The 26099-nt window shown below is 43.7% G+C and overlaps 1 protein-coding gene across 3 annotated transcripts in view; it reads right to left on the reverse strand.

Moving 5' to 3' along the window:
* Positions 1-161: 161 nt before the first annotated feature.
* Positions 162-26099, reverse strand: part of smg1 (SMG1 nonsense mediated mRNA decay associated PI3K related kinase) — a 27771-nt gene continuing 1833 nt past the window's right edge. The window contains exons 2-62 of one of the 3 annotated variants that reach the window (XM_057345133.1): positions 25840-25997; positions 25397-25549; positions 25098-25234; positions 24945-25003; positions 24577-24790; positions 24371-24496; positions 24113-24185; positions 23934-24031; positions 23678-23848; positions 23312-23533; positions 22711-22812; positions 22361-22630; positions 22134-22264; positions 21722-21883; positions 21370-21488; positions 21201-21288; positions 20977-21078; positions 20724-20864; positions 20300-20499; positions 19924-20120; positions 19643-19804; positions 19357-19511; positions 18929-19065; positions 18642-18843; positions 18434-18543; positions 16816-16960; positions 16570-16726; positions 16344-16464; positions 15903-16148; positions 15488-15757; positions 15220-15364; positions 13019-13157; positions 12028-12249; positions 11760-11940; positions 11467-11628; positions 11092-11312; positions 10846-11000; positions 10503-10725; positions 10175-10421; positions 9855-10084; positions 9256-9504; positions 8912-9050; positions 8724-8833; positions 8409-8627; positions 8113-8306; positions 6339-6511; positions 5952-6231; positions 5460-5732; positions 5095-5329; positions 4755-4981; positions 4513-4669; positions 4213-4402; positions 3660-4132; positions 3419-3556; positions 3000-3332; positions 2627-2854; positions 2321-2532; positions 2103-2203; positions 1707-1883; positions 1498-1604; positions 162-1408 (exon numbers count right to left, since the gene is read on the reverse strand). In XM_057345133.1, the coding sequence (XP_057201116.1) occupies positions 1331-1408; positions 1498-1604; positions 1707-1883; positions 2103-2203; positions 2321-2532; positions 2627-2854; positions 3000-3332; positions 3419-3556; positions 3660-4132; positions 4213-4402; positions 4513-4669; positions 4755-4981; positions 5095-5329; positions 5460-5732; positions 5952-6231; positions 6339-6511; positions 8113-8306; positions 8409-8627; positions 8724-8833; positions 8912-9050; positions 9256-9504; positions 9855-10084; positions 10175-10421; positions 10503-10725; positions 10846-11000; positions 11092-11312; positions 11467-11628; positions 11760-11940; positions 12028-12249; positions 13019-13157; positions 15220-15364; positions 15488-15757; positions 15903-16148; positions 16344-16464; positions 16570-16726; positions 16816-16960; positions 18434-18543; positions 18642-18843; positions 18929-19065; positions 19357-19511; positions 19643-19804; positions 19924-20120; positions 20300-20499; positions 20724-20864; positions 20977-21078; positions 21201-21288; positions 21370-21488; positions 21722-21883; positions 22134-22264; positions 22361-22630; positions 22711-22812; positions 23312-23533; positions 23678-23848; positions 23934-24031; positions 24113-24185; positions 24371-24496; positions 24577-24790; positions 24945-25003; positions 25098-25234; positions 25397-25549; positions 25840-25997 (10846 nt within the window). In that variant the 3' untranslated portion in view covers positions 162-1330. Of the gene's footprint in view, positions 1409-1497; positions 1605-1706; positions 1884-2102; positions 2204-2320; positions 2533-2626; positions 2855-2999; positions 3333-3418; positions 3557-3659; positions 4133-4212; positions 4403-4512; positions 4670-4754; positions 4982-5094; positions 5330-5459; positions 5733-5951; positions 6232-6338; positions 6512-8112; positions 8307-8408; positions 8628-8723; positions 8834-8911; positions 9051-9255; positions 9505-9854; positions 10085-10174; positions 10422-10502; positions 10726-10845; positions 11001-11091; positions 11313-11466; positions 11629-11759; positions 11941-12027; positions 12250-13018; positions 13158-15219; positions 15365-15487; positions 15758-15902; positions 16149-16343; positions 16465-16569; positions 16727-16815; positions 16961-18433; positions 18544-18641; positions 18847-18928; positions 19066-19356; positions 19512-19642; positions 19805-19923; positions 20121-20299; positions 20500-20723; positions 20868-20976; positions 21079-21200; positions 21289-21369; positions 21489-21721; positions 21884-22133; positions 22265-22360; positions 22631-22710; positions 22813-23311; positions 23534-23677; positions 23849-23933; positions 24032-24112; positions 24186-24370; positions 24497-24576; positions 24791-24944; positions 25004-25097; positions 25235-25396; positions 25550-25839; positions 25998-26099 lie in introns of all 3 variants that reach the window. The other 2 variants (XM_057345132.1, XM_057345131.1) reach the window with 2 other exon arrangements.

The raw sequence follows: 26099 nt of genomic DNA on the forward strand, positions 1-26099 counted from the left end.
GCAGCATTCAAATGCGTGTAAATTAAATAAAATGTACTAACTAGTAAAGTATGAGCAGTTTTAAACATCAAACAAATTGATCCTAGGTTAAAGTCTAAAAAGGTCAAAGTGCCCATCACGCAACGATAATAATACAAGCAAATGCTTTTGTGAAGACCAAAAAGTTTTAATTATAGTTTTATTTCATCAACGTAAAACCATTAAGAGACAACAATTTAACCATCACCACATCACAATCCAATGCTTATTTCTCCCACTAAAAATGCAAAACTAGGTCAAGATCAGTAAAACGCAAGCTTTAATGGGGACATGTATCAAATGATACACCTCCACAGGCAAGTCAAAAAAGAAGCAATCTACACTAAATCCGTAGTAAAGGAAAGGGAGAAAGAATCTACAGTACACAAACAAGACTAGAGATGCATACTAAGAAAAAACGCATTTAGAAACTGATTTACACATCTCATCATAATGAGCCTGGGCTTCATATCTCAGTCGTCTGGCTTTCTTCTTTATCAAGAATCAAATCAAAGAGATCTCAGACTGTGAACTTACCAACCTGAAGCACATTCGTTGTGCCACACACTCGCACGACAGTGAATGTTCCCAAAGCCACTTGATGCATTTTGCCTTTTAATTGTGAAATCTGTGCAGTACATTAGTGAAGTGTAAAATAAGTTTTTCAGTGTTGTCCTATTTATACTCGAGGGGAAAAGGTCTTTTGACATGAAGAACTCTAAGGTCTGACAAAGGCCTTCTGACTTTGATTGGAGTCCCTTGAGTCTTGTGGTTACACAGCCCTCTAACATTCGCTCCAGCAGAAGACAGCTCAGCCGCAACTCGTGCCCGACTCAGAGGCATCCAAAAACAGAGGCCGGAGGATCGATGACTGGATCACTCTCTCTTCCTTTCATTTGCTCGCAAATATAGTTAAGAAGCTTCCTAAATAACGCAGACCTCTGCTCTAAGAGCGGATAAACTGTCCCTGCAAAATCATTTCCCTGCTGCAAATCATAATTATTTTGATAGTTGACAGATGTTTATTGTTGTTGTTGATACAGGGGTTGGTTGGGGGTAGTTCAAGCCGTGTGCCTTGACCCCCCCCACCCCGCCTCCCCATCTTGGTGACCTCCCCACACATCTCAGGGAGGCAGACCCATTTGTGTTAGCTGGATCGCCGGGTGCAGCTGTGCTACGGGGATCCGATGTGGGCCTGAGGGAGGGTTTCCCCCTTTCCCGCATGGTGCTCTGTGGCTCCAATGCCCCAGACCCAGTGGATTTTGGTATATTTCTACCTTCGCTGGACCAAAGTGATCTACAAGGATCCCATTCACACCCATGCCGTCCAACCCTCGTACAACTGTGCCAGGTTGTCTACGTTCGTAGCCTCCTTGATGACATAATCCACCTAAAGCAAGTAACGCACCAAAGGATCATTAAAAACAGGAGCCATAAGTTAACAGATCAAAAGAGGGAATTGCTTTCTTGAGCAAGTACCTGCTCTGTGACACTCATTCTCCTGTTAGGGTCCAAATCTCTCCCTTCCAGTTTGGCCTTGACCCTCTTCCACACGCTTACAGCATAGGAATTCCTCTCTTGCACAGCTGAGGGAAAATTGATGATTGGTCATATAAGTTGTTTTGAAGAGCAAAGCTTTAAATCGATCAGATCCATAAGCATTTCATAGCATTTGAATCTGTACTAACCTCTGCCAGTTTTAGGATCGCGCACAGCTCTCTTGGGGCTGGGTGCCAGACCTTTACTGTTGATCATCAGGGTGCTGGGGGGAGTATCCACTGGTGTCCCAAAGTTCCGAGGAAGAGCTTTGCGGGCATTCTGGGACATGTTATCAGGCTGGGTCTTCACTCCACTGCAGCGCACTGCTGTTTAGGACATGTTTACATTTTCTATATTTGACAGATGCTTTTAACCAAAGCGACTTACATTGCATGATACTATATATTTGTATTGAGTATGTGCAATCCCTGGGATCGAACCCATGACCTTGGCGTTGCTAGCGCCATGCTCTAACCACTGAGCTACAACAAAGTTCAATTAATCTGAACACATGACAGAAAAACAAAGCGACATCTTAAACTTACCAGCAGCAAAGCTTGTCTGGACTGTCGAAGTAGGACTTGCACAGTCACTTCCTCTCTCAGTAACCAGGGGAGAGGCGAAGCTTACCAAGCCATTGTAGATGCTATGAAAAGCAAAACGATTTTAAACTATATTAGCTATTAAATCCACCTATAAGCTCTGTTTTGAGTGAAGCACAACATTGAAATGAATCACAGGAGAGCTGTGGGCAAGTGCTTACTTCTGGCTCTGAACTTTGAGCTCCTTTAAGGTGGCTGGGATCTCCTGTAGCAGCTCAACCTGCTCTTGGCTGCGTGCTTGACCTGTGGCTTGCACTACGGTAAACAGCACTATCTGCACATTATCCTGCCACGCCTTGTATTCTGACAGGAACTGACGTACACTGCCCTCGTACGTCACTTCCTCTCCCTCTGCAAGGGCATTTTCCTCATCCTGCCAAAATCATTTAAAAAAAACATTTATTATCTTTAAATCAGAGTTTGCAAAAAAGTTAAACATACCATTGTTTACAGAATGTCATTAATACCTTTGCCATAGCACGCAGTAGGTGTTTTACATCAGCGAGCTGGCGGTTGTGATTGGACAGGATGCCTTTAATGGAGTCCACCAGCAGCTGCAGGGTCTCCGTCACATTCTCCAGCTGTTGCTCTCTCTCCTCCTGCATGGCTTTCTGACTGGACATCTCCTGGGTGAGGTGGTTTTGTGCATAAACCAGCCACTCAGGCCCACCAATAGACAGATCCATGGCAGGACTCTGCAAGGACAAAGTTTAGTGCATCAATGTGGTTTATAAAGTTAAACAACGTTTATCACCACATGCTGTGCAGACGAACATAGATTCTGAAATTGAACTATCCCTGTCAATTATACATAGAAGTAAAACTAGGACCACCACAAACCAGTCGATGTAGCAGCTGAAGCTCCAAAGAGGAAACAGAGGTGCTGAACTGGGCAGCGTAGGAACACGTGGCCTGGCATCGCTTCACAAGTTCAAAAAGCGCGGCATCCATGTTCAAAGCATCTGAGGTGCGTGTACGCAGACCTTCAAAGTTGATGATGGTGCTGCAGAGAAATGTGACCTGATTGGCTCGCTGACTTTCCTTCATCACAAGGGCACGGCGCTCTGCTATAGTGGCCTCGAAGTCCTGTAGCACCGGGGTAAGTGCTGGGTTTGCACCACCAGCCCATTTAAGCCTTTGCTCTATGCCGCCCTCTAGAGCTGCCAACTTGTCCTGCAATACAAATGGCAAAGCAAAACACAGTTGGAGTAGAATCAAACAAAATGGTTAAATTCTTAAAAGCAAGGAAGGCCGTTAACCTGGACACCGGCTATAGAAGCTTCATCTTGACTGAGTTTGTAAAGCTTCTTCTTCATGTTGCTGAGGATGATGGAGCGAGGCGGGGGGCTGACTGTCATAGGCTGAGTTCTCGCACCAAGAATGTCCTCGTGCTGCCACTGTTGAAAGTCACAGGACGATTACAGCCACAAAAGATTTTGTTGGTGTTTTAACAAGATACATTACATACACATTGTCAAGCAACCTGAAACATGTCCTTACCTGAAACATGGCAATGTGAAGCTGAGTTCTCTGCAGGCTGACCTTACAGGCTTCAATGCTGACCTCCAGACGTCGTACCAGGTCTAGTTTTTTCCAAGCTGTGTCGTAAGAGCTGGCCAGCACCGTAGCCCTGTTGAGTAGTAGCTGGGACAGCCGCCCAGACTGCACGCCCTGCTCTACCGCTTTCTTACAAAGATCATCCAAAGACACTTTTCCTTCAGCACCAAAGTCCTTGGCCTCTACCTGGGCGATAAGATCCATGCCAAGGGCGCTGAGAGCACTGCAGATGGCCAGGCCCAGAGCCTGAGTAGGAAGCCCCATTAGCATCTGCCTCACAAAATTAGCGGTAAAGGCTTTGATGGGCCTCGTCATCTGGTCCTCACTGACTACAGTGGAGCCACGGTACAAGGGCTTCATTGTGGGGACTGGACCATTAGAGGGCGGAGGCTCATCAGTGGGTGTAGGGCAGGTTCCTATTGGACAATATGAGAGGAACAAAGTCTTATAATGTGAAATAGGAACACTATTAATTTTCTATTTGGTAGTGATTTACCAGAGAGTGTCTGTGCAAATGAGCCGCACAGACAGAAGAAGTCTCTGATGGTCTGGAGTCTCTTCAAGAAGAAGATCTCTTCCAACACCTGTCTGGTCTGCACATTATCAAAGAAATGGACCTGTGTAGCTCTAGCCTCCCGGATCACATCCACCTTTCTCCAGGCAGCAGGCACATCCATAGAGTTGAGCTGAAATAATAACAATCAGTCTAATAAGATGTGTATTCCTACAAATGCATGTTGCACAAAAGATCTCCTAAAAACCAAAATAAATAACCGAATAGCTCTCAATTTCTTACCTTGTCTATCAAAAGTCCAAAAGCAGTCTCCAGCTGGGCAAACATGCCATCAAAAGCTACCAACAACATCTGCCCAGCACTCATCTTGGGTGTTTCCTGAACTGAGCTCTCCATGTTGCGTGGCTGGATCAACTCTGAATACTGGGCCCGTAGAACCCTGACGCAACACAACAAAAGTAAGACTACAGTGAAGTAACAGCACCTAAACACAGACAGTAACCAATTTCTAAACTCCATGTTACCTGGTGACCTCCAGACAGTGGTCATCCGCATCCTCATCTAGACCCATAGCCGTGTTGCGAAGTTGAGCCTGCAGAACCTCCCCCAGACCCTGCAGCGAAACCCCGTCTGCACACTGATCGATAAGCGCATCCAGCTCAGCTAGCATTGTCTCTAACGTGCTCTCGCCCTTTAGCATGCAGCGCAGAGCTTCTGGGAAGATGATCTGACGGAAGTTTGTGTTAAGCTCCTGCAAATACAAAAAAGACAACTAAATGATTACCTGAGCACAACACTACATTACTCCTTTCAGGATTTGGTGAGCGAAACAACTTGCACTTTAAACACAGAAAAAATTCGTACCTGGAGGCAGGTGTAAACACCATTGGACAGGTAGACAGCTTGCAAGGTCTCTGCAGGACTGAGGATGTCCAGGTCATGTGACAGGAGTTGGCACTGCTGCAGCAGCTGCACAAGACATGTGATGTTTCCACTCATGCTGCAGAGTTCCTCGAGGAACCAGGCACCATCACGGGACGTCAGCTCCACCAGCTGCTCTCCAGCACTAGCTGCTGCTCCCTCCATGACCAAGTTACGCCTATTGATACACAGACATTTTGAGTACTTAAAAACAAAGTCAACAGACAACAATAATCACAACTTGGGTTTCTGTTATGAGGCTTTTTACAATTCCTACATTTTGTAGCCTATCAATGTCACACACAGACCTGGTGAGGGCACAGAGAGCTGAGATAATGATTCCAGCCTGACTGAAGGAACTCAGCTCAGCATCCTCATGCAGAAACACTTTAATGCATCTTTCAATCTCCTGCTGCTGCTCCTCACACACGGGCACACTGGCACCCTCTGCCTTCAGACGCTCCACCTGCCGCAGCAGACGAGTGTTGGTCTCGGCCGCATGGTGCTGCAGTGCCAACTCCATGCTGGACAGGAACTGACATGTGGCAGGAGGGGGCTGAGGGGCAAACTGCATTTCATACCTAAAGAGAAAAGACTCTTTAGTCCATTTACATGTATGTTTTTCAAACAATTATTTTACAGACATTTTTTATGTTTACAAGTTTTTATATGCAAAGACGCCTTTAAAAAGTATAATGCTTAAAATGCTGGAATTGAGTTTTGTAGTGAATACAAATTATAGCTGTTAACATTTTACTTGTATTAAACTTAAATTGAAGACAAGCAGCAGTTGCACTCACTGATGATATATGGTCTGACAGTGCTCCACTGTCATGTCACACACCAGCTCTTCCATCCACTGTTTCCACGCATGGACTCTGTGTCTGTGCAGCACGGCACGGGGGTACAGCAAAGCCACTGTGGCGTAGCTATGCAGGTGCTCGAGACAGCCACGCAGCTGAGAGCGCCGCTGCTGTAAAAGAGCGCTCACCTCCGCCTCCAGAGCCTCACACTGGCTGATCAGGTGTGCCTGACCTGCGTTCTGCAGGAAGGTGGTGGCTGGCACATAGCTGGGAGGTCCTACAGTTTAAAACCACCAAAACAAAAACAGGAATGGGTTTGGTTTGCACAGCAATTAACATTTACTTGACCACCAGAATAGTTGGTTCAAGTAATTTTATGTTTACCTAAATCAATAGGGCTGCTGATCTCCTGCAGGAGGCTGGCGAGCTGGGTGGCCTCTAGACTGACAAAGGCAGCTTGATACTGAGAAATCCACTGATCTAAATCAGACAGCTTCCCCTGAATGGCGTCCTGTACTGTTCTCTGCCTGGACTGCAACTGAGTGTGCTCAGAGTACCTGTGAAGAGATGGGGAAGAATGAGAGCAAGGACCTTCAAACTGTTACATTAAATGCATGCTTGTACAAATATTAAGACAACAAATTTTAAACAGATCCAGTGAGATGAATGATCAAGCACAGATTTTAATGAGCTGAACCTAAGGCCAGGTATTTTCAAAACCGCAGCTTTTTCAATGTTTGTCCACATGCAGTACCCGGGAGGGATGGGCGATATGGCCTTAAAACTCTATCACGATAATTCCTGGTATTTCTTGCGATAACGATAAAAATGACGATATATCCATAACGCCACCCACTGCTGTTTTTTGCATCAAGTGATAGTAGCTGCATGTAGTCTAGACCCTCAGAAAAACAAATATTATCAAAAAGTAAAACTTACCCCAAATCAAACAGCTCCTGAAATATACCTACAGTATTTTTGTAAATATAAAATATAATAGTGAGATTCGACTTCAAAAGGTTGTAGTAAAGAAAAGTTAAATGAACTAAAGCTCAATAAACACATCATGTCATACCTAAAACTGTATATATTCTATTGTTGGGTGGAAACGATCGATCGCATCACGCTGTCAATCACTCTCTCTTGAACTGTGTGAACCTTCTCTTCTCACAGCAACATACACTGAATCTGTCTATGACTCGCGCTACAGAAAGAGAACAGAAAAATGCGGATAAAAGAAATCTAATTAAATAATCCATGCTTTTATACGCTCATAAACGTATTTAAAATAACGTAATACAAACTCGCATTTTGTACTGTATGTAAACAGGCAGCAGTGCTGTGCGTGCTGTGTCGCTATGAAAGCACACGTGGGCGCGAGCTGCGCACGGGACGCTCCGTTCATCCTGTATATAACAGGCAAGAAATCATACTAAACAATTTGCGCACGCGCGCATAACATCTAACGAATGTTTAAATAAATACTTTTAGCCAAACTAAATGTTGTGGTGTAACGTATTATGACTATCAACGAATACTTAAATGAATTAAATAAAACGAAAGTGAAACTAAACATTAACTCGGATGCATCTACAGTGCCAACCTAAACGAGATTTAGAGCTTTTAGTGCAAACTCTTTCTCAGTGCAAACTTTTAGTGCAAACTCTTTCTCAGCTTCACGTCTGCCCACCGCTATACCCGTTTTCGCTTCACATATGAGCTGTGAATGGGTCTCACAAAGAAATACGTCATCAACTAGAATTTTCGTTTATATCGCGGGAAGACTAATTCCTATCATGTGGGGAATTTCTACCGGTATATCACAAACGATATAATATCGCCCATCCCTAGTACCCGGTCACCGACACTGAACTTTTTTGAAAACTCCTGCCAGGGTGAAGATTTTTAGAAACTCCAGTTTTAGTGTTGTCGTGTAGATGTGAAACCAGAGATTTGGTGTATGATGTTGGAACGCGTGCCGCTATCTCCTTTGTTTGACGTCAGATTCCAGGTTTCTGATTGGCCAACATGGCTTTATGGTTAGGGTTATATCGCCACCTGTTGGTTTGGCATACTCTTGACAGCGTGTTTTTGCATTTTCGTGTTGACGCGATTTTGTATGTGTGGACTAGGCCCAAGTCTAGATTCTTCTGCTGACCTGTGCTCCAGGGTGTGGATGGGATGATCCGCTCTGGTGTCAGCTCCTTCCAGAAACTCCATCTCCTCCAGGAGCTTGCCCTGTACTTTCTCCACCTGTGTGAGCTGCTGTTGCAGGCTAAGATACTCGTCCACCGCCTCCTCCATCTGTGGCACCACACCGGTCATCTCATCACGGTTCTTAAACCAATTCACCTGAGAAACGAGGGGAAAAAAACTGTCAAAACTGCCATGTAAAACAAATTTCAATTCCAATGTTTTTCTGCACGATTTGCAGAACACTTCAAGTATTTGTACCTTGATTTCAGCCACACGAGAGGAGAACAGGCTACGGGTGATGTCTCTTTCCATCTCTCTCTTGCTCTGCTTGTTCTCTGCTTGCTGTCCTCCTCCTCCATAGACGGCCCCTGCAAACCCCACCTCCCCGCCAGCTGTCCAGTCCACCAGGGGATCGTACACAAATGCCTCCAACAGGGTCAGGAGGGTCTCCCTTCCTCTGCGCATTATCTGGATCACCTAAAAGGCACGTAAAAGTAAAGACACCAATTTGATATGCATGCATTTTCTAAACAACACTGTTGATTACTACAGCAAGTAAGCAAAGATTCTCACCTGTTCACAAGACAGTCTAAAGATGCCCTCCACTCCAGTGACCCCCAAAGCCGTCTCAATGTTGTGCGTCATACGGAAAGGAACCTTCTCAGGTACTCTCAAGCTCTTTCCTGTTAGGATAAAGCATTTAAGTGTTTATAAAATGTATGCTGGGGTTAGGATTTGATTCTTAGTGAACAAACACTCACCCTTCTCAAAACAGACGTTGTAGTCAATGTGCACCACCTCACCAGTTGTCATATCAATCAGCACGTTGTCAAGGTGACGATCCCCCAAACCAATGATGTACCCCACCATTGACATTACAGCAGTTGATCTGGCGTAAGACTAAATTAAACACGCAAGAATGGATTACTTAAGTGTCTTTGTTTTGTCACTGGTCCACAATGACTTGTAACAAATCTATATAACACCAATAATAAATCCAACTGGTTATTTCTAGCAATTTTAGCCCACACAGTTGAACACTTGTCAATGGAGACATCTCATGTTGCACATGGTTAAGACATGGTGTAGCATGGGCTCCTCTCACCTGAGTTACACTCCACCACTCATTAGGGGTGGTACAGGAGCACCACAGCTCTTTTGCTAAGAGGTTAGGGGGCGTGGATTCCATCAACTCTCTCAGAACATCTCTCATGACACTCAGCGGCCAATCCCGGCGCGACACATCCAAACTGAGCCCGACAGCCTTTAAGGCAGGACCAATCTTACTATAGTAGAGCTCACTGGGCCGGGGCACCATTGGAAGGTTTTGGGGCTGCTGGAACGAGTCCTGTGCCTATAGTTAAGATAATGGATGTTAAAGGGATCTGTTAAACACAAAAGAAAATATTTTGAAGAATGTAGGAAAGAAAACAGTTCTGGGGCACTTTTGACTACTGCTGTTACTAGGGTTCAAGCCCGAAGCACTAGAAACCTATTGTTTTTTCTTACTATTGTAGTCAATGGTGGCCAAGAACTGTTTGGTTACAAGCATTCCTCCAAATATCTTTCTCTGTTTTCATCAGAGCAAAGACATTTATACAGATTTAGAACAACTCAAGGGTGAGTAAATGATGACAGAATTCTCATTTTTAAGTGAACTGTCTCTTTAAGTGTTTAGAGTGATACCTTTCTCTTTTCCCTTACCTTCTGAGCTTGGAGCACGGCCTCACGCTGCTGCCAGCGTTTGTAAAGTCCAAAGAGCGGAGTGGCTCCGTCTACCCACTGGATGAGTCCTGATCTGGTGCCCAGCGGCGTGACAGAGTAGTGACGGGCATGAAACCTCGGACTCTCCTGCTGATTTATTTTAGTAAACATGGTGTTGACAATGGACAGGAACTGCATGATCCGCTCATCCAGATGCAAATCCTCTAGTCCTAAAACACAGAGGTTCAGTTCACCACAAAATGCAAGACGATATTTGGAAGACGATGCCCGGCCTTAACTGTCTAAAACTCTTCTCAAACCTTTAAAGAGGTAGGGGTAGTTTCTGCCATCTGAGCCGAGGAAGTAGAGTTTCTTGGGTTTGGTTTTAGTAGGCAGGATGGTAATAGTGTTGCCTACGCTCTGGATGGTGACCGCATCTGTGGCAGACACCTCCCCCGGCAACGCCATCTCTGTGTTAGCCATAGCGGTCAGACGGGGACTGATCTCATCCAGTCGCAGAAGGTAACTGGCTCGTTTCTGTGCCCGCTGCTGCAAGCTCAGCATGATCTGCAAAAGGACAAAGTATATTTACAAACTGAAAAATGTGGTGCATGTATAATCAGAACATATGCACGCATCAGTCCCGACCTGTTTAAAGGGCACCCAGCTGCTTGCAGGATTAGCCGGATTAAGAGGGTTTCTCAGTCTCTCTAGCGCGTTGTTGATGGTGTCACCGTACGTCTCCTGAAACCATGCTTCGTGAGGAGTCTCCGCCAGAGCGGCTGTGATGCTAAGAACGTGATCCAGTGCGAAAACCACAGGCTTCATTAGAGCAGAGTGCTTCTCTCTCATAATAGCCACCTTTTCATCCCTACCCATCAACGAGACAAGAGAGCAAGAGGTTGAGAATTGTATTAAAATTTCAAAGAAGCACAATGAGTCATGCTCTCTAATGTTTGCATTGAACTGTCTAGCAAGGGTTGTGACTCACTTGCGTAGAGTATTGTTGTTCTGGACTCTTTTCACTTCGTCCTCCAGTTGTTGAATCCTGCGCAGGACGTGCATGTGTTGCTGCTGCAGGACCCCCAGCCAGAGTTCATCCCAGAGGAGAGTGACCCTCCTCAGCTCTCCCACCAACATCTGCACCTGCACGCACACAATTCATACAACAAGGTTTGAATTTGACTCCCAAAGTATCATACACCAAGAACATCAGCATCAAGTTGTACAGCAATACCTGAAGCACCATGGTGGGGTTGGCAGAGGACAGCTTGTCTACGATCTTGCTGTAGCAGTCCTGCATCATGGCTTGGTCCTCGCTGGAATACATCACCATTTCCTCGCCACGGCTGCTCTCCTGAGAGGTCGGACCACTGCCCATCTCGCTCTCCCCACCGCAAAGAGCCTCCCCTTGCATGTTGCCCAAAAGCGTGGGCAGAGACGATGGCAGCTTGTTACCTAATAAAAGCAGGACAGCCGTCAGTTATACCAGATGCAACAAACCACGTGGTAACTCTTTACAGCAAATGCTATAGAAGCTACAACATCCTGACGGATTACATAATAGAATACTAAATAAGAAGGTCAGGATGCCTGTAGGTCAAACATGTACCTGCAGTCTGGGACTCTCCTCCAAGAGAGATGGAACCCACGATGGCAGGGTAGAGGATGAGGTGGGGTGAATCCTGGGCCACTCGGCACAGCAGGCTGCAGATGCTCTGGCGGATGTAGGCCTCGGGATGATTCAGTCTGGAGAACAACTGAGGAATGATACCTAAAGAGAAAACAGACATATAAATCCACCCAAAGCACGATTATACCATCTTCGTGTGCTAATACTAGCTATCCTGCTTGTTTACAAGATGTCCAGAGGAAGGGGTTTATTACTACATTCAATATTTTTACCTCTCCATGGCGCAGTGGGGGTGGATGCCAGGCCATGCTCCAGGCCTTCCCTCAGCTCCCCAGCATGCTTCACGAGCAAGCGTAGCAGACGGAGGGTCGCCATGACAATAACATCGTCGCTGCTCTGTTTGCTGCTCTGATTGTTCAAGAGCAGTTTGGGATCATCTTCATCGATGGGCACCTGATAAACAGAACATGTTTAGTACAATAGAGGACTGGTTTAATTTCTGACCAGTGAATGGCCTAATTTTCACAAGGATCATCTAACCTGTCCAGCATTGAGTTTGAGGAAGGTGAAGTACGCTCTACAGGAGACCCGATACAGGCTGAAGATCCGATCAACCACTCGCCTCCACACTCCAATCAGCCCATCAGTCACACTGTCTTCTACATCAGAGAGCCATGGACAGGCACTCAGTAGCTGTCTGCCAATCACATCCACCATGTCATCCTCCTCATCCTCTTCATTCTGCAGGGCCATGTCTTCATCCTGCAGCAAACACCAACAGGTACAAACATCAACACACAACCAGACAATCGGGAATAATCATCCAGTAGGCTTAAAGCTTTTTAAGCCAAGAAACACCTTTAAAAACTGCCATGTAAGGACTGTGCGAGTAACATTATAACTATGAAACTATGAAAGGGATAGTTCAATCGAAATAAAAAATTCTGTCATCATTTATTCGCCTTCCGAGTTGTTCTAAATCTGTATAAATGTCTTTGTTCTGATGAACACAGAGAAAGATATTTTGTAGAATGCTTATAACCAAACAGTTCTTGCACGCCACTGACTACCATAGTAGGAAAAATTACTTGATATTATTTTTGTTCTGTTAAACACAAAAGATGATATTTTGAAAAATGTAGAACAGCAAGCAGTTCTGGGGCACTTTTGACTACAATTGTAATCTTTGGTTACCAGCATTTGTCCAAATATCTTTCACTGTGTTCAACAAAATAAAAAAATGAATGCAGGTTTACAAGTAGAGAGTGAGTAATTTATGACAGAATTTTCATTTTTGGGTGAACTGTCCCTTTAATATCAATATGCTATCTTTACTATCAGACTAGTACAGTAAAAATGCACAAAAGATGTTTTCAAGTTATATTATGAAAAATGACGTCATACCACAAGCTTGACAACCCTTAATCTAGAACCATTAGGCTAAAAAAAACTCACTTGACCAAGAAATGGAAAAAAGATGGAAAAGTAACAAAAATTTCAAAAGCTTGCATAAAACTGCAAACTCTGAGACCTGAATTCCAGCTGGGCGACACATGGCTTGACCCAATATGCTGAAAATGGCGTCCTTGTCCACATCGGTGGTGCTTGCTGGGAGCAATTCCTCTATTTCGTTCTTCTCTTCAAGCAGCAGAGGAACCCCCTGTCCTTGACTATTAGCACACACGAAAATAAACAAACAACAAAAATACAGCAGTGAGTGTGTGGGCTAATATAATGCAAAGGAGTTTGTAGCTTTAAAGATTAAATGTTTTTTGTGATTTTTAAGGTCCTACTTTGATTTATGGAGTGTCCAACAACAAGTTTACGTACATACATGGTGTAAAAACACTTTCATTTTCTAATAATAGGCAGTTCTTGTTACCTTATTTCTTGACTGACTCAAATTATTAATTCGGCGATTCATCCGTCTAATCCCCCTCCTTTCTGTCAGCCTACTCTGATCTGATTGGTCAGATGGTCTAGTCTGCTGTGATTGGTCTACCGCATGCAGTATCGCAAATGGAACGTAGGCGTACATTACACGGACTGATGCAAATCTGACCCGGAACTGAAATTAGAACGACAGACGACTCGTTCGCGTGATTCAGAGTCGACTCCTTTTTTCCCCAAGCCAATAACTTTGTTATTTGTTCACTTTCGGCTTTACAACTTGGCAGACACACTGCATGAAATGTAATTTTAGAAAGTAAACATAAATGATAGCAGCCATAGGAACAGCTTAGAGTATAACTCTGTGTATAGAGAAATGTATGGCTTAATACGTTGTAATAGCCTTACACTACTAGCATTTGTCGTTAGAAACATAAAATACTTTCAATTCTTAAAAAAAACCTAAATGTAATACTCAATTTAATCAAAGGAGGCTGCCACGCTCTTTTTCGATGATGTAAAATGGTTGCACGCACAGGCAGCCAAACTGAATACAGACACACTAATCAGTTCTTCAGGAAATATAAGGTGCTGTATGATAAAATATATAAAATAATGCTAAAATAATAAAGATAGAAAATAAAGACGCTATTTGGTGTATTTTCATACATTTTAATATTGTTGGTCAGAAACAATACAAACATACATAATAACCAAAATCAATTTGAATACATTATAAACACAAAGTTTTTAGCCATTATAAAATGCATTTTAAGCAGATTTTGACTTTTTGATGTTGATTTATCAACATCAGTAGCCTAACGTTATTGTCTACTCTCTGTCATTAGCTGACGGGGGCTAATATTCACGTGTGCTCTAATACAGAATAAATAACCAAACTGCAAGCATTTATTATTGTGTTTATCAGTATATTCTCAATGTATAAAGTATACGATTATGGTGGATGCTGATGTCTTAAATGTCTTAAAAGCGGTAGTTTTAAAGACATGCACTTTTACCTTGAACAGGCGCTTACTGATAATGAACACATTCTTCTTTTATGGCAGGCAGGCTGGCTTGTGTCAAGAGGACATACCGCCACCTACTGTACCTGTGTATTTATATATCTGATCTTATGTTTGATGTCTCATATTTTACTGTTATCGACCTGTTGTCACTATCTGCATTTATTGGGGGTTAATTCGAAAATAGAATGCAGTTATCACTCTGGTAAACCAAATTTATCTGCAGTGTGTACCTGTATCAGTTTACTTCAGACTGCAACAAAAAGGAATGACAGGCAACCGACAGCTGAGTGAGTTACTGAGCTGAACGGTCCAGACCTCATACGCAGTTGAACACCCCTATGGTCTACACGTTTTGTGTCATTTTATCGGCAGTTAGATATCGCCGATCAAGCTATTTAAAGTGATTATCGGCCGATAATGATCGGCGACCGATCAATCAGAGCACCCCTAAACTGTGTTCAGATTACATTATGAATGATCCCATTCATTTCAATGGAGAGCTGGCGACTTCCGGCGACACGAGCAGTCGCAACCGTTGGCGACCGGATGGGCATGTCTAGCAACACGACAAAGTTGAGAAATCTTCAACTTCATGCAAATGAAGAGTGATTTTCAGAAGCGACAGCCAATAGGAAGATGGTAGAGCTAATGTGATCAGTGGATGTTGTCACTCAGGCAACCACTAGTAGGAACGCCCACTGGCGAACAGTTGCTTATAACCTGAATGCAGCATTACACTTCACAACAATAGTGGATGTAAATGAAACAACTTAAAACAGCTTTACTGAGTTAATGGATCAAGAGGGTTAAATACCTGGCATTGTCCACAACCTTCCTGCCCCATCTGTATGCCCAGCTGGCCAAAGCAGCCCAGGATTTGGCCATTTCAGGAGCCTGAGTAGTGGAGAGCTGGTACAGCTGCCCCAAGACAAAATCTGGCTCTCCAACACCAACATTCACTGGAGACATAATAAACATTTAATTCCTCAGATTTAAGGAAAATTACAAAAAAACAATCAACTACAAAACATGTAAACATGAAACCCTATGTTGGTAGGAAATGGAAATAATGCCAGATTTACCTGTGGTCTCTGTAGTAATGTTTGGCATTCCCTGATCCTCCAGCGGCAGCTCCAATAGGCCGGAGATGTTCTTGGAGAGGGTGGAGAAACTGGTAGACGCAGAGTTTCTCTTCACCACCATTTTGAGTTGCGGTGTCAGATCTTTCCAGTCTGCCAAAAGCCACTTACACAGCGTGAGCACAGAGCGACAGGCAGCGTGTTCACTCTTCCCGGAATGACAATATGACAGTGCGCAGGAACTCAGCATTTCCATAGCCGATACCGACTGACCTGAATGACAGCAAGGAAATATCCACACATAGGCATGTATTCTGTAAACATCAGACAATGAGAACCAGACAGCTTTTTATGAAAAAAGTACCAAAGTTAATTTAGAAGATCAGTCATCTTAGCTGTGTAAATTATGGAAACTTACCAGCAGAAAACAAAACTTTGGCCTTCTCAATCTCCAGCTCGGGTCCCCACTTCTCTCCCACAGTGCCCTCTAGTGACAGCTGCTTGAAGCTTTGCACCAGATCTTGATCTTCAGAATCACTTGCTGAGGGTGTGCCGCACTGACCAAGCAGACGTGTGGCCAGGGCGATATTACCTTGCTTACGGGCAAACTTGACTGTAGTCAGACAAAGCTCCATTAGATGAGAGTCCACTGGAGCAGAGGAACCTGGGAGAACCATTCAAGACATCATATTTCGTATAATAACAGACACTAAATACAAGTTTATTCATCTAGAAGCATTTGGACAATGTTCGTGGATAAATTCATTTACAGGAAACACAATCAGTGTGTTTTCTAGAAGTCCACAGGCCAAAAGTACTCATACTTGAAACACTCACACATAGGTGCAGGAGGACTTACCTTTCAGTTTTTGGAAAAGCTGGCGCTGGAAAGTGGTGTATCGAAGAGCATGAAGCCATGGCTGAACGTCCTGCTGCTTGCAGGTTGTCAAGGCTTCACTGAAGAGTGGAATAAGACAGTCCTACATACAGAAAGAAAAGCAAATCTCTTACAAAAGAGCCAAGCAATAATGTGCAAACACATTTGAGCGTTTGGATGTTTCTGCCGTTCATGTGGTGACTTGAACCTCTGGGTGCTGGTTGCAAAGTGAGTTCTCCAGAGAGTTGGCACAGTGTAGCTGTAGGGTGCTGAGGGTTGCCAAGTTGTCAGACAGGGTGAGGGTGGAGAGACGTAGGGGACCCAAAGAGATGCGACCAGTCTGCTTCAGATACTTCACCAGATTGCTGAAGGTCAAAAGCAAAACGAGCACCGCTATTATTAACAAACACTACACAGCTTAATGTGGAAATCCAAGCCAGCTGTGTTTACTTACTCGGATGAGGCGAGAACCTTCTGGTCCTGTTCGTGATTGGTTGAGGTGATGGTTCCTACAGCGCTTCTGAGCAGCTGTACCTCAATGGCCTTCTGGAGCTCTGAGGGGTCTGGACTCAACACAGCAGGAAGAAGCCTCTTCAGGTCTGCCAAGGCAAGAGACCAAATCTCTAAATCATCGAGTGAAACTGAACGTTTTTCTATGACATTCAATTCAATTTTATTTTATTTATATAGCGCTTTTCACAATGTGCACTGTTCCAAAGCAGCTTTACAGGAGAAAATAAGAAAAACTGAAAAACACAAAAAAGGTAAAACAGCACAGTGCATGGTGTTTATAGAACAAGCAAGATCATTCTAGTAAATAATATCTAATAAATGCAGTCTCCCGGTGGTTTATTTAGCATATTTTGCATTAAGTGAATGCTTGGCTGAAAAGATGTGTCTTTAATCTAGATTTAAATTGGGAGAGTGTGTCTGACCCTCGAATAGTATCGGGAAGGCTATTCCAGAGTTTAGGTGCTACGTATGAGAAAGCTCCACCCCCTTTGGTGGATTTAGTTATTCTAGGTGTTATCAAAAGTCTGGAGTTTTGAGATCTTAGAGAGCGTGATGGGTTGTAGTGTGGTAGAAGCTCTGTTATGTAGGTAGGGGCTAAACCGTTTAAGAGTCATATTGCACGGCTAAAACGAATATTATTGTTTGTTTTAGATGTAACGCAATGTGTATACACCATTTAAAGTTTAAAAACGTTGTATTTTCCACATGTGGAACCGTGCATGTTTGTATCGCCTCTTTGCCCCGCCTCTCTGAAACACGCAGATTTTTTACAAAGCTCATCGCTCTGAAAAGCGAGGTGTGCTATGATTGGCCAGTTCACCAGTGCGTAGTGATTGGTCAAATACTGCAAGCATTTCACAGAAATGTAACGCCTCTTACCATAGTCGGAACATCAGGTTCCAAAGCAATTGTACCGACAGGCGATACAATGAGATTTACAATTACGCCCACCTTAACTACGTGTAGATTTGGGCGGTCTTAGTCAAATCATGTTACGAAGTTACGTAGATTCGCCGGGGTGTGGTTACACGAGGCGTTTCAGGCAAGTCTGGTTGAGCATTCGCTTTTAGATAGAATGCATCTTTTGTTCCCACACTTTCCTTTGTGCAATTTTACGTGTCTAATACATGCATGGGCAACTTATCACACACCAAAAACATAGAAAAACATGTACTTCCACCCTATGACCCCTTTAAGGCTTTTAAGTGATTAAAAGAACTTTAAAGTCAATACTATACTTAATGGGTAACCAGTGAAGGGTTGATAACATTGGGGTTATGTGATCGTATTTTTTGGACCTGGTTAGAACTCTGGCAGCTGCATTCTGAATTAACTGTAGTTTGTTTATTGATGATGCAGGACAACCACTAAGTAGTGCATTACAGTAGTCAAGTCTTGAGGTCACAAATGCATGAATAAGCTTTACTGCATCAACAACACATACAATATTTCGTAAATTCACTACCACCTCACAAACATTTCTATACATCGCTAGGCTTTTCATGACCCCAAGCATGTTCGGCTATCCAGCTGTTGATAAATACAGACTGTGAGCATACCAATCTTATCCTTTGTTGTGGAGTTAAGCCGGCCATAATCCTCCCCAGGCAACAACTCCAATTGGGCACGACATTCGGCAAAATCTCCCTCCTCGAAACGGTTCAGAGCTCTAGAGCACCAAGACACACACAAGCATTCCCATAAATACTTCACTCATCTAAAATCATGAGACGTATAGAGCCAGACAGTTGCTTCACTGCTGCACACCTGATATAGTTTAAGTCAGTCTTGAGGTTGACACCAGAACTGCTGCTGTTCTTCTTGAGGTTCATCATGCTGGCCTGCCACTCTTGTACAGACTCCCAGTCGCTCAGGGCCACGTAACACTCGCACGCCTTATTGGCCAGGAAGTTCAGCACCTCTTGAGAACACTCACTGGACTTTAACAGGACAGTCTTTCTACCCTCTGCTACTAAAATAGACAAAACAACCAGAATCAAATATAAACACCATATAGATAAAGAATAACCTGAAGTGTTTGTTAAGATTCTCACCGTTGCTGGTGTGTTTAGGGCTGGACGAGATGGTGCCAGTGAGCTTGAGAAGAGATCGATCAAAGCCTTTAATGGAGCAGTCCATTCCTGTAACAGCACACAGCTGCTCCTGGTATTCTAAAGCGGCCTTTTCAAACCTTGACATGGAAGAAATGTGTAATGTAAAAAATGATATGCATGCTTGAAAAGCATCTTATTTAAAGACATGACACACAAAAGAAGCAAAATTGTCTATATGCAACTGATCTTTGATGTTTTATTTTTGTTAACATACAAACCTAAAAAAGTTTTGACATACCATTTCAAATTCAACACCATTATCATATATACAGTGTAAAACAGTTCTATAAACAAGATATAAGATCTATAATTCACATGAAAAGACCTGACAAACTGGGTTCCTTATTTTCAGAACAAAAATCGCTTACTTTCCCTCAGCTTGCAGGGCAACTGAGCTCAGCCAGCCCAGACTCTTGCCAGTGTTGGCCAGACTCCAGGCTGCCAGACCTTGTATGGCCTCCGGGCATCGCAGCTCACACAACGCCTCCACCAGCATAGTGATTGGCACCTCTATCTCTGGCCCCTTCAGGAAAAAACAAAAAAGGTTAAAATCTGAATGGTGTAGGTTTGGAGCAGCAGCCTCACACTTAAGTGATTGACATCTTAAAACGATAGCGCAAAGTAGGTGAAATACAGAAGTGGTTTAAATCTCACCTGCGCACTGTTGTTCTTGATCTCAGAGAGCAGGTCAAAGCCGTGACGGACCGTGACCGCTGGCTGGCCAGAGAGAAGGCCCACCCTCATTAGTGCCAAACGAATTCTTGTCAGCCAATCCTGGCACGTCTGTCGGTTTGTGTAGAAAAACGTTCTTATGCCCTAAATAAGAAGCAAGGACAAGTAGGTCAAACAAAAGCTCATGGAAGGTTCACAGACCGCTCTTTGTCAAGCAATTCTATGCTGTATTTAACACTATGGATAGCTGCATGTACACAGACCTTTGGAGGTGCAGTGAGCGCGCTGGCGCAGCCTTCGTAAGCATTATACATGAGTTTCTCCAGGTTCTCCAGGAACTGCAGCAGCAGAGCCAGGCGGAGCTGATTGGTGTGGTGACCCTCATCACTCTCGCCTCCGCTCCATTGACTCAACTCCTGCTCTGTGTTCAGACTGTGAGCCGCCAGACTGCGGATAATACCTACAACACAGAGATTAAGTGACTATTCGTACACACATACATGAAGTATAAATTTGAAGTATATCGCCCAGCCCCAGCCTGCCTTTTAGCTTACATATCTCAAGTTGAATTTAAATTTTATATTGAGTTACAAAGCATCTTCGCAATGCACATCCTTAATTAAACATTTGAAAATGAACCTTCTATGGTCTGGAAGGTGTCCTGGGCTCGGCCCAGCGGGGTGCGGAGCTTGGAAAGCACGGTGAACTGAGCAGCCTCCCATACGGCCCACTGCCACAGCACAGCCTCTGTCTTCAGCAGGGCACGAGGCACCATGGCAGAGTCCTTCTTCTCCAGCCGCTGACAGCTGTGGTAAAGCCGCTCCAACCACGGCTCTTTACTGCAAATCACATGGAATGAAAACAAACTCATTAGACGCAAATTATTTTTTAGTGAGAATCCTGCCACATTACAGGCGTTATTCAGTTCCAGCTGATTAAGATGAAAATTATATTGACAAAGACTTTATATTCATTAGGCAAAGAAACATGCATGTGCAACATGTTTGTAAATGAGGGAAAAGGCGGCCACCGTAATGAATGTACATATCAGCCACCTACTCACCCCCCACGATGGACTGTTCCATACAGTATAAACCCAATGAGGTCAGAGAAGTCCTGTGGGTGGAAGGTGTTGCTAGGCACTTTGTTCATGTGTCGGCGGATGGCCAGCGAGATCTCCTTAATCTCAGAGTGACTCTGAGCGCTGCTGGGAGACAAGCTGACAATTACCATCGCATCAACACCAGCTTTAGGTGCAACTACGAGGTGAGATTTTTCCCACTTTGTTTTCTATCGTGTGGATTCTAGACAGTCACCTTAATGCGACGTGCATGGGAATGGATCTCAGCAATTTCCCGAAGGCCTGCCGGACTCGCACTGCTGAATGGACTAGCTGAACTCGGCACACGTCCACACACCTGCACAAAGAGAGGAGACAGAAGCAGTGCGGATCAGACACAAATTTTGATCTGCCAAGAGCTGGAGGAGAAAAAGTTGCAATGCTAATGAATGTTCCTGTGGAGAGAGAATGCATGATGACCTTTGAAGAAGCTCTGTGGACAAGGAGGTTGACAGAACCTGTAGACTGTTACACGCTTGCAGGCATATGGTGGGGTCTTCATTCAAAGCTAAAGAGAAGAAACCCATCACATTAACTTTAATTCATCAGACTACAGTACAATATAGTCTTAAAACAGATAAACACTCACAATTGGCCAGTATCCCTTTGCAGAATTTGTGAAACGATGGAAGCGAGAACAGGGGGGAGTATGTTTCTGATTTCTTCATCATCATAGACACCTCTAATGACCAGGTGAGTAACAGCTTCCTAAAAACCAATAGAGACAAATAAACTTGTCTTGATTCAAGGTAAATTATACACAATCCTTAATTTACCTAAATCCTGTTGCCATACCAAAAGAAAACAAGCAAGGCGTCTAAAAGAAAGGTGTAATTACACTCATCAGTGTGTAAGTGATTACAGCAGCTGAAAGAGCCAGTGGTTCAGATGAATGAAATCACAACAGGCCTCATTATAGAGAGGTCGTGTAAGCTGTGTACCTCGCCTCAGTCTTGAGATGATCTTTGCTGAGCAGCATACCCAGCAAATTAAGAAGCGTGCTGAAATGCCTTTTGGTTGCCGTGGTAACTGTGCTGATGACAGCGCCGTCGAAAAGGGATGGGGATGAGGAGCTCAGGCTGCTTGAGATAAAATGATCATGCCTTGGGAAACACAAAGAGGGAGACAGAAAAAGAGAGAGAGAGGCTTGTCATGTGTGAGCTGAACAAAGGGTCACAATGCAATCACAAGGCACTACTTGAGTCAGTAAATATCCACTTTCAAAAAAGTCAACATTCTTCAAAATGTCTCCTGTGTTTTACCAAGACAAAGGAATACAAGTTTGAAACAACATGAACGTCAGTCAATGGTCTTCCTTGTTAAATTGATAGAGAATCCTGTGAACAATTTTACCTGGTGCAGTGAGAGTAGAGGGTGTAAAGAACTGCATATTGGACCGCCGGGTGATGGACGGCCAATTCAGAGTGAATCACAACCAGATTCTGACTGAGCAGGGCAAACACGGTAGGTGACAAAGCCCACATCTGCAACACAGGTCATTTCATGTAATTACTTTTACAGTTTCTAGATCATTGCTGAACCCTTTCAGAATTCCTTTAAAAAAGTGAATTACAACTGACCCCGATGAGCGAGTTCTTGGTGTTACCAATGGTGGTGAGAGCACTGAGATTGAAGATGAGGATAAACTCTGCTCTCTCTGGGCTGAACTGCAGCTGGCTGAAGGCTGGGTGTTGTATATGGGGACATGCAGCAGGCAGACCCAGAAGACTCAGCAAACTGTTCAACGCACAACCCATCTCTCCCAAAACAAGTTTATAAGCTGCCTCCAGGATGGGGATGTTCTTCAGACTCAGCACAGCATGATATACACCATGTGCTGCTGCCATCACCTGTAACAGAAACCCGAGACTCAGTGCTGTTTACTCGACACGCTGCGCGAATTCATTTATAGTGAGGTTATAAGGCGTACTTCTCGTTCTCTGTGGAAACGCAGCTCCAGTAGTTGGGAATTAGGAGCCAACAACTTTTCCACGAAAGTGGCGGGGAGTTTGGTGTTTATCTGGTCGACAATCTGCAAAAACCAAACCAAACAAATCTTTAAAGTGGAAGTTCACCCAAAAATCAACTTTTTGTGATTTTTTTACTCACCCGCATGATGTTAAACATGTTTAGAGAATTTCCGGCGTCTTCGGAGCACAAATAAAGATATTTAGGTGACATCCGAGAGCTTTCTAGGCCTCCTCATTGAAACCATGGTGTCAGTTTTTGCCAAGGTCCAGAAAAGTACTAAAGACATCGTTAAATTGGCCCATTCGCACACAATGGCTCAGTTTAATTCTTTTGAAGCGACGAGAATGCTTTATGTGCGAAAAACAAACCACCTAAATATCGTTATTTGTGCTTTGAAGACGCCGGAAACATGTCTCTAACGTCATGTGGGTGAGTAAAAAAATCATACAAAGTTGATTTTTGGATGATTAAGAAGTGTGTAAGCGGACATCAATTGTAGATGATCATGACATATTGCTCACCTAACAGCCAGTTAATGGATTGAGACAGTTCATTCTTACCAGTGTTAGCAGGGTGAGGACGGACATGCTGTATTCTGGCCCACAGCCTTGGCAGCAGTCTAGCTGGTCCAGTCCATAAGAGATTACAGCATCAATCAGCTGACTGCCCAGGTCCAAGCTTACCAGCAGAACACACACACACTCATTTCCAGCAGTCAGCACTATTTCAGAGAAGAACACCTGCTTGGCTGTGGTGACGCAAGCCAAAACACGGTTCAAAACCTGCCGTGAACAGAGCAGGAAAACATGAGAGATTTTAAACAGATCACTAAATGACTGTGCTGTGCAAAAATACTTCCAAATAAAACACCAAACATCTTTGTTATTGAAATCGATGAGGACTGATGACTCGTGCTGGATACATACATCAGCGACATAGGCCTCTGTAATTGGTGGTCCTCGGATAGGATTGAAACGTTCTCCGATGCTGTGCACTACAGTGCTAAAGACTCTTAACAGGGCTGCTAGCTTTGGCAGGGATACTGTGGGTGGGGGAATATCCTCGTCCCCTGATTCTCCTGATACATGACTCAAATCCTACAAAGAAAAAACCCTGAATGACTTCAAACATCTACAGATTACTATAAAACAAGAAATGAATCTACAAGCAACTTTACATTACCTCAGCATACGCCTCCATATCTTCCAAAAACTGACCCAACAGCGTAGTCGAAAAGGCCAAATCTGCCACCCAAAACTGCTCCAGACTCTGTAACCAGCCTGGAAGACACATTGAGACAGATCAGCCTCCAATATTAACATTATAAAAAAGGTTTAAACTAAAAATATAACGAGTCTTACCAGACACCTGTTGAGTAAGAGACTGTCTCTGTGTGTGATCTATATGCCAACCCACCAAAATATCCACTGTGTCCTGCAAAACAAAGACAGGAGTTTATTTTCACACAGTCTCCAATACAAGTCTCAAATACCAAATTTTAAAATATATTTTAAAAGAGAAGCTGAAACTGCATTGCTGGATGCAGGTCATGCAGTTAAGTTTAGACATGCCACTACAAATGATTCAGATGAACTCTTCTGTTAAGCCAGTCTACTTACTCTGAAGTTGGTGCTGAATATGTGTGGATAACAACGGGCCACCAACAAAATACACTTCACACTTTGGCACAACAGTTCTGGTGTGTCCAAGTTCTCCAAAATTGACTGAAGGCTGCTCATCACCAACTGAACAACGAAACACTTCAGTGATCAAGCCACAGTAATCAAACATAAGATTCTCTGTTGTGGTGCCACTGAATAAATACCTGCATCACAGTCGAAAAAGCCTTCTTCTCCCCTGCCGTTTCAAGTGCCTTGTGCATTGCCACCAGGTAGAGAAGCTTCACCTCATCCTTTGTGGACACACTGAACTTGAGGAAGATCCATTTGAAGATCCTTTCGGCTTCATAACTGACGGAGGCACACAGCAAGCCCAGGCAGCAAGCAGCCTCCTGTCTGAGCTCCTGCAGGAGCTTACTACTACAAGGCCAAACAGAAACACTTGTCCGACAGTGCTTTTACATCTGAGAACTAGCCAACGTAAGTGCATCATCATTAACTCCAGAAACACAGCTAAAAATAGAGTGAGCTCTGACAACACCCATTGTGTTAAAAATAGAGCGCACAATCATACCTCTCATTCAATATGTCATTCAGGGTACTCAAAATGGAATCCAACTGTTTCACAAGGACCTGTAATTTGTATAAACAAGCAATACAAAATACACTTGTTAATGACTGTTTTAAGAGCCTTACCGGCACAAAAATAAATTTGTTTTTAACCTACCACTTTATTTTCAGAGTGCACAATGAACTCCCTCATTTGTTTCACGGTGGCCAGTCTGCGTTCCCGATCATCTTCCCGTGATGCTCGCCGCAGAAGATTGGCCAGACGAGACTCCTCAGAGTGAGCCAACGGTCGGTCTGCAAGATTAAAGAAAATGTGACAGTGTAAATAAATAAATATATTTCACTCCATAACTCTTTACCGTTTGCCTTCTCAAATTTTGCACTAGCTATAAGAGTAATCTATTCAAAATATGAAGCGCGTGAGCTGAGGCATTCTTGAGTTTTATCAACATGTACCCTGTGATTTCCTCATGTCCTTTGTAGCTAAAGCACGGTTTCCATGCTGAAAAGTGGTTATATCAGTTGTCACATCATTGATTCTCAACTCTTGCCCCAGCGACTTCCAACCATAAGTATTTTCAGAGAGGCCTCCATCAGCGTCATATCCACCTACAAACAGAAACACTGTTATTTTTCATAATTTCCATAACAATGGTATTTTGAAAAAGACATGGTTGTGCTGCAGTCTTACAATGGTAGAAATGTAGGTTCTATGCATCTATTGTGTCCCGCCTAATCTATCTTTCGCTTTCTATTTCTACAAACTGAAACCTTCAACAGTGAAAAAGACCAAAGATCCTTTAATAAAAGCTATAAAGTTTAATAAAAAAACTGTAAAACACAAAGTGGATTTAATTTAGTTTATTAAACATAAGGCCAAGGTCGCAAGCAGCACACACCTCCTTCTTCGAGTATGTCTGAGGCAGGGAAGGCGTCATTGTGCAGTGGTGGGGTGCCAGACCGGTCAGAGGGCAGAGTGTCGAAATGAACTTCTGAACCGTGGTCTATGGAGACACTGCACTTCACACCGTCCTGGCTGGCTGACACACCGTCGCTTCTGTAAAGCATGCCATAATGCGTCAGACCAACCTGTCCATGTTGAGCCCCACTTTCAGAAGAGGAGGGCATAATAATGATGACTGACCATATATATATATAT

The sequence above is a fragment of the Triplophysa rosa genome, linkage group LG11 (assembly GCF_024868665.1).
Source record: "Triplophysa rosa linkage group LG11, Trosa_1v2, whole genome shotgun sequence".
Classification (NCBI taxonomy): domain Eukaryota; kingdom Metazoa; phylum Chordata; class Actinopteri; order Cypriniformes; family Nemacheilidae; genus Triplophysa; species Triplophysa rosa.